The sequence below is a fragment of the Macaca fascicularis genome, chromosome 1 (genome assembly GCF_037993035.2).
Source record: "Macaca fascicularis isolate 582-1 chromosome 1, T2T-MFA8v1.1".
Classification (NCBI taxonomy): Eukaryota; Metazoa; Chordata; class Mammalia; order Primates; family Cercopithecidae; genus Macaca; species Macaca fascicularis.
The window spans coordinates 210,754,744-210,761,853 of record NC_088375.1 but is presented as its reverse complement, the minus strand read 5'-3'; the positions used below and the strand labels follow the sequence as shown (position 1 = coordinate 210,761,853).

General features: G+C 49.5%; 1 protein-coding gene across 1 annotated transcript in view; it reads left to right on the top strand.

Moving 5' to 3' along the window:
• The window catches only part of GRHL3 (grainyhead like transcription factor 3), a 36,218-nt gene that overhangs the window by 13,460 nt on the left and 15,648 nt on the right, over positions 1–7,110 (top strand). Inside the window, exons 3-8 of the mRNA XM_005544433.4 lie at positions 2,050–2,111; positions 3,567–3,912; positions 4,163–4,236; positions 4,721–4,874; positions 5,077–5,188; positions 6,418–6,512. Of these exons, the coding sequence (XP_005544490.3) occupies positions 2,050–2,111; positions 3,567–3,912; positions 4,163–4,236; positions 4,721–4,874; positions 5,077–5,188; positions 6,418–6,512 (843 nt within the window). The remainder of the gene's footprint in view (positions 1–2,049; positions 2,112–3,566; positions 3,913–4,162; positions 4,237–4,720; positions 4,875–5,076; positions 5,189–6,417; positions 6,513–7,110) is intronic.

Below are 7,110 nucleotides of genomic sequence, written 5' to 3'. Positions count from 1 at the left end.
CAAACTGACATGCTGTCCCTGGGCTGGGTAACTGCTCCAAGAAACTGTCCTAGATTGGGGGATGGGGGCACACAGCTAGCCAATTATTGAGAAACTTGAAGATTTAAAGCCACCTTGTACATAAGACCTCAAACTTAACTAGCCCAAGAAGTATTTTATCCACTGTACCTCAAGAATAAAGGCACATTCTTTGCATGAACTCAGAGGCCAAGGGGATTCCAGACAGGAGAAAGCCCAAAACCATCCTCTGGCTTTGGTTCTCCTTCTGGAATGGTCTGGTTACCCTACCCTCCTTCCTCCCCAGCAGACTGGTAGCATCCAGTGAGTGTTCAGCCCAGGTCAGTGGAAGAGGAGTTTGAATGGCTGCCTCAGCTTGGGGCCATGGTAGGAGCCAGAATTCTAGATCTAGGTTCAAACTCCAGCCTGGGATTTATAGGTTGAGAATGGACCATAAATTACAACCTGACTCCTTGTCCCCTTGGCAAGAAGCCATTCCGGGGCCAGGATGGTAGAAGAGAGGCTCTGAAGGTGCCACCGATAATACTGGTTTTCGCGAAGTACAGTGTCTCAGTGAGATACACCTGCCCTGGCCTCCCCATTCCAGAGCACTCTGGATTCACAGCAGCCCCCTGGACAGTGAGGACATGGTCTGATGGTATAGAAGGAGCACTAAGTCAGGAATTTGAGACCTAGTCCTGCCACAAATGTGGCTTTGGGCAATATAGTGCTAAAGGCAACTGGTTACCATTTCTTACTGAATGTCCACCACTGTGTCGGGCACCTTCCTTCATACTCTCATGGAGTGTGATGAAGAGTACAGGCTTTGGAGGCTATGCTGGGTTGGGGTCCTGGTTCTAGCTGTAACAGCCTTAGAGACAAATGAATTAGAATGTTCTAAGATATAACAATATTATAATTATACTCGTGAAAGGTCACATTTATATAGTGCTCTCCATGTGCTAGACGCTATTCTGAGCACTCAAAGTGACCCCTGAGGTTGGTATTATATTATGATCTCTGTACAGATGAGGATATGAGGAATGGAGAGGTTAAGGGACTTGTGTAAGGTCACACAGCTAGCATGTGGTAGGTCTAGGAACTGAACCCAAGAAATCTGGATTCAGAGTCCATGCTCATAAGTACTAAGACAATAGAGTCTCTCTGAGCCCCCACTTCCTCATCCATAGAATGGTGATGATACTAGTAGACATCTCAGAGTGATTGTGAGGATTAACTTAGAAATGAGAAGGCACTTTAGTACGAGGCCTAGCCCATAAGAAGTACTCTATTAAAAAAGTGAGTATTTTTTATTAACAAATATTTATAATCCCCTTTAAGTAGGTATTATAACCACTCACTTGACATAAGAAGAAACTGAGTCTCAGAGAGGCGTAGTCATTTATCCAGAGTCACACTGCATTTTCAAGTGGCATTTCTAGGACTTACGCCAGGCCTGTCTCACTCCAAATTTCATGCTCCTGAACTACTAAGCTTGAGGTTCTTCTTCCCACTCCCTGACCTGGGGCTCAGACTAATCATAGCTAGAGCTCCAGCCAGTGGGAAGGACTGGAGGGTTTTCTAGTGACCAAGTGTATTAGTCTGTTCTCACACTGCTAATAAAGACATACCCAGGACTGGGTAATTTTTAAACGAAAGAGGTTTAATTGACTCACAGTTCAGCATGGCCAGGAGGCGTCAGGAAACTTACAATCATGGCGGAAGGGGATGCAAACACATCCTTCTTCACATGGCGGCAGCAAGGAAAAGTCCCGAGCAAAAGGGAGAAAGCCCCCTTATAAAATAATCAGATACGATGAGAACTCACTATCATGAGAACAGCAGCCTGCGAGTAACCGCCCCCGTCATTCAGTTACCTCCCACTCCCATGTGATTATGGGAACTACAATTCTAGATGAGATTTGGGTGGGGACACAGCTGAACCATATCACCAAAGTTACTCCCCTGCCTGGCCAAAGCTGCAAAAGGGGGTTGAGGCTCCTACCAGCAAAAGCTTAGCCATGCATAAATCCTTCCTTTCTCTCCTCTCAGGGTCCCAAGGAGAAGCGGATCTTGTCCTCCAGCACTGGGGGCAGGAATGACCAAGGAAAGAGGTGAGGCTTGCCCACACCCTCTGCCTCTTTGCCCTTCCCCACCTCCACCTGGGGCCTCTTCCACACAGGTTTGACTTATCCATTAGGCACAGGAGGCGCAGTGTTGAGGGCCCACAACACATTTTGGGATCCATGATAGTGTTTTCATTTCTTTTAAAATTAAAAGAAAAAAAATCAATATAATCCAACTTGGATTATATTTGTCTTTATACCAATGTACTTATTAAAGATATTTTTAAATATTTTGGAAGGGGCCAGTGAAGGCAGAGCCTAGGGCTCTTGAAAGTCCTAATGAAACTCAGCTTGAAAACACACACACACACACACACACACACACACCCCCAGATGCCTGTAGGTCATGTGGCTGGAGTTTACTGAAAACAAACTTCAAAGCCTTAGTAATAGAAAAGCTTTTCTTTCTCAGCTTCAAAACCCTCTCCCCTGCAGTCCCACAGCCTCTTGGAGAGGGAGACCTGTGTTGGGGGAGGGACATCTGGGTTCCCATACTTCTTCCCCTGGCATTAGTGCCCCAGGGCATTGACGGTCCTTTCCTTCAGAGAGCAGCCCAGGCCATGCTTATGGCTAGATGGGCACTGGAAAGACCTTGCCTCTCTTTCTCCACTTTCTCCTTCCTGGCCAATCAGGTGACTTCTCACAAATGACCCTGTCGTGCCTCTGCTGGGAAGCCTTTTGAAAAATTCAAACAGGCATTGCAGCTCTTCTCATAACCCAGCCTGGGCCTGCAGCTGGCTCAGGGCCAGTCCCCTCCACTGCCAGGAACAGTGGGTTTGGGTACATGGGGACCTTTCTCAAAACTAATTTTAAAAAATATCATTAGCTCTTCTGATTACAAAAGCAACACCAGTCTCTTGCAAAAGATTCAAACTCTTCAGAAATGTATAAAGTAAAAAAAAAAAATTTCTATAATCCTGTACCCCTCTCCTGCTGAACAGTTTGGGGTACATCCTTCCAGACCTTTTTCTAAACATGTGTTAACTATACTCACAGATACACATTTCCCCCACCCTCCCTACTTCGTACACACCCCGCTAGGGTTGACTCCATACAGCTGTTTTGAAGTAGGGACATTTTGACACAGAGACATTTGACTTTGGCTAAAAATAAATGATTAAACTTTCAGGGTTTTTTTGGTTTGTTTGTTTGTTTTCTGGTTTTTTGTTTGTTTGTTTGTTTGTTTAAATTAACAAGTACTGTAATAGATAAAACAGATGTTGCTCCCTTAACCCTGAGCCTGTACTTGGTTCCATTCTCAACACCTCCCTGCTCATCCCCGTAGCCAGTTGGGCTGCTACAGTGACTTATTTCATGCATGTTGGATGGGCCTGAACATTACACTGGATCGAAGGCCAGCGTGTCAGTTGCCTTCCACTCTAGCCAAGGACCCCCCTCTACCCCCAGAGAGAAGTATACTGAGCCCCTTTTCCTTCTCCCCAGGTACTACCATGGCATGGAATATGAGACGGACCTCACCCCGCTTGAAAGCCCCACACACCTCATGAAATTCCTGACAGAGAACGTGTCTGGAACCCCGGAGTACCCAGATTTGCTCAAGAAGAATAACCTGATGAGCTTGGAAGGGGCCTTGCCCACCCCTGGCAAGGCAACTCCCCTCCCTGCAGGCCCCAGCAAGCTGGAGACCGGCTCTGTGGACAGCTACCTGTTGCCCACCAGTGATATATATGATAATGGCTCCCTCAACTCCTTGTTTGAGAGCATTCATGGGGTACCGCCCACACAGCGCTGGCAGCCAGACAGCACCTTCAAAGATGACCCACAGGAGGTGAGGGCCCATCCCCATTTCCCTATAGCATAGATAGGTGTGTGCATGTACAGAAGGAGAGAAGATAGTGAACAGATCAGAGCTTTGGAATCCATGGGGGAAAGCATCCTAGAGCTGAGACAGGATTGCCATGTACTATTGTCCAAGTTGTACACTGTAAAACCTGCACAGCTGTAATGCACAGCCCTGGGCTGAGGCTTGCTGGAGTGAATGTGATCATTTATTCTCTTGGGGCTACGTTTCTCTGCAGTCGATGCTCTTCCCGGATATCCTGAAAACCTCCCCGGAACCCCCATGTCCAGAGGACTACCCCAGCCTCAAAAGGTAACTTGGCCTCCCTGGACCCTCAGACACCTGGGCAGTGGGCAGGAGGCTGCAGACAGAGCCCCACACTGTCCCCAGGGCATAGCAGGCACAATCAATTAATGAGAAGTGGGAGATGAAGGCAGATAGATAGAGGGAGAGAGAACAATTCCCACTTCCTGTCCCTGGGCTGTGACAGGGAGCTCAGAACTTGCACCTTATCAGAAAACTGAGGTTCTTTTATCCTTAGTTGCCCCTGGTTTTGTCACCTCTCAAGGTTCTCTCTAATTTTCACTGGGCCCTCATTATTCAGCAGGATTGTGGCTCAACAAAGCCGTTAAATAGAACCCCAACATTGAAGAAACTGGGGCCCAAGGAAGTAAAGTTATTTTCCAAGGTCGGACAGCAAGTCTGTAACACAGCCTCAGGCTTCCTGCCCCACTGCTCTCTAGGGTACTTCCTGCCTGGGAGCCCAGCCTCACTGTCCTCTCCCTCCTCCCTGCAGTGACTTTGAATACACCCTGGGCTCCCCCAAAGCCATCCACATCAAGTCAGGCGAGTCACCCATGGCCTACCTCAACAAAGGCCAGTTCTACCCCGTCACCCTGCGGACCCCAGCAGGTGGCAAAGGCCTTGCCTTGTCCTCCAACAAAGTCAAGGTGCGTTGGCGTGGAGCAGCTTCGGAAGGGCTGGAATGGGGCAAGATATACCTCCTCCTTGGGCTAGCCACGGACCCTGGGGAAAGGCTGTTTGATAATAGCCCATGGCCGCAGGGTTGGGGAAACTGAGGCAAAAGGGCAGGCCACTGGACCCAGGCTCTAGGAAGAGGCCGGGAGTGACTGTGACCAACTGTGCTTGCAGAGTGTGGTGATGGTTGTCTTCGACAATGAGAAGGTCCCAGTGGAGCAGCTGCGCTTCTGGAAGCACTGGCATTCCCGGCAACCCACTGCCAAGCAGCGGGTCATCGACGTGGGTGAGCGCCTTCTCAAGCCTCCATTCCAGCTCTTCTCTCTCCCCCCACCCCGCACCAATCAGGCCTTTTTCTTGCTCACCCCTGTTTCCCTACCCGGCTCTGACCTCTGTCTCCAGGTCAAACACTGTGGGGTTTGCAAGGATTTGCATCTGTTGACGAGAAGTCGTGGCCTCTCTTCTGTATTGCTTTGGGATAAACAGGGCCCTGGGGACCCTAGCAGTGTGAAATAAATAGGCCCCTGAGATGCTGGCCTGTTTGTCCCCATCAGGAGGCTGATGAAGACACAAAGGGACAAGATAAGGTGCAGGCAGCAGGTGGTTCAGAAGGCCTGAGGCACAGCACAGGATGTTCAGCTTTTGGGAGCTGGGCAGAGGAAAGGCTCTCTGTGGGTGCCACCTGGTCCCCATCCCTAGCCCTGAAACAAGTGGGAGGCACAGCCCGCCCTCAAGTCTTCAGCTTCTGGCTCCCTTACTCCCTTCCTGGCTGTGTGACCTGTGTCACCTCACCTTCCTGAGCCTCAGTTTGTTCACCTCTCAAATGGGCTGAGGCCAGCTGCCTTGCCTGCTTACAGTGCTGATTTCTGCTTTGGAGCTGTGTGCACTGGGGAACACAATACACACAGGGGACTGTTTAACGATTTGTCCGAGAGGCTGGACAGCAGAGTAGTAAGGAGCATGGGTTCAGGAGCCAGACAGATCGGAGCTCCAGCCCCTACTCTGCCTTTTATTAGCTGAGTGACCTTAGCCAAGTAACCAAACCTCTCTGAGCTTCGTTTTCCTCATATATAAACTGAATATTCAAAGCATAGTTGTGAGGATGAACTAAGGGCTTAGCATGTTGTAAGTGCTGAAGGAATGGTACTTGCTAATCCTACTACTTTTGCTATTGCTCTTACTACCCCTATTACTGTTGTTACCATACTGCTGCTGCCGCTTCATCTGGGAGAACTCCCAAATCACAGCCATGGTGAAAAGTACAACCTCCACCCCCAATATGATGAGTCTATTTGGCAAAGCTTGGGGTTCCCTCTGGGGCTTGGGGCAGATCTGCTTCTCAGGCTGGATCTGTTTTCCCATCTGTAATCCAGGGCACAGTAATCCCTTTTCCTCCCTGGATCGAAGTGTGGTTCTTGGGGGAGAGGATGTATGCCCCTGCCAAGAGTCAGGCCCAGTCAAGTGGCCCCAGATCCCTTCCTTCCTGATTCTGCTTCTGGTCTCCTGTGGTTTCAGCTGACTGCAAAGAAAACTTCAACACTGTGGAGCACATCGAGGAGGTGGCCTACAATGCGCTGTCCTTTGTGTGGAACGTGAATGAAGAGGCCAAGGTCAGTGCTGAGGGCAGTGGCTGGGATGGGACTGGGCTGCCCGGAAGTCCCTATTCTGGGGGAGAGGCTTTCTTGCACCTAGGAGAGTGGCATTTGCTCTGACGAGTGTAACCATGGAGGAGGCAGGACGTAGTGTGGTGTGGAAGCTCAGGCTTTGGAGCCAGGCAGGCTGGGTCTGCATCCCACCTTTCCACCTGTTGGTCCAAAGTGTGACTTTGGGCCAGTGCCTTAGTCCCTCTGAGCCCCGGTTGTTTTGCCTGTAAAATAGGAGTGGCATCATAGCACCAACTGGTAGGTTGTAGTGAGGAGCAGGTGAGATAAGTAACAGGTGGAGCATACACCTGGCCCAAAAGTGGCAGCTGTTGATATTACTCCAGTCCACCCATTTGCTAGATGGGAAAACTGAGCCTTCTGCATGTTCACTGGGGGCACCCAGGTTTCCTGACTTCTTGGCCAGTGCAGAATGTCACATGTAGGAGAAATGCGAAGGAGTCCGGTGAATGAGGGCTTGAAAACCAGTTATCTCACTTCTCTGAGCTCATAAAAATGAGAACAGTAACCTGCCTGCTAGGATTGGAGTGCAGACCCCACAAGATCA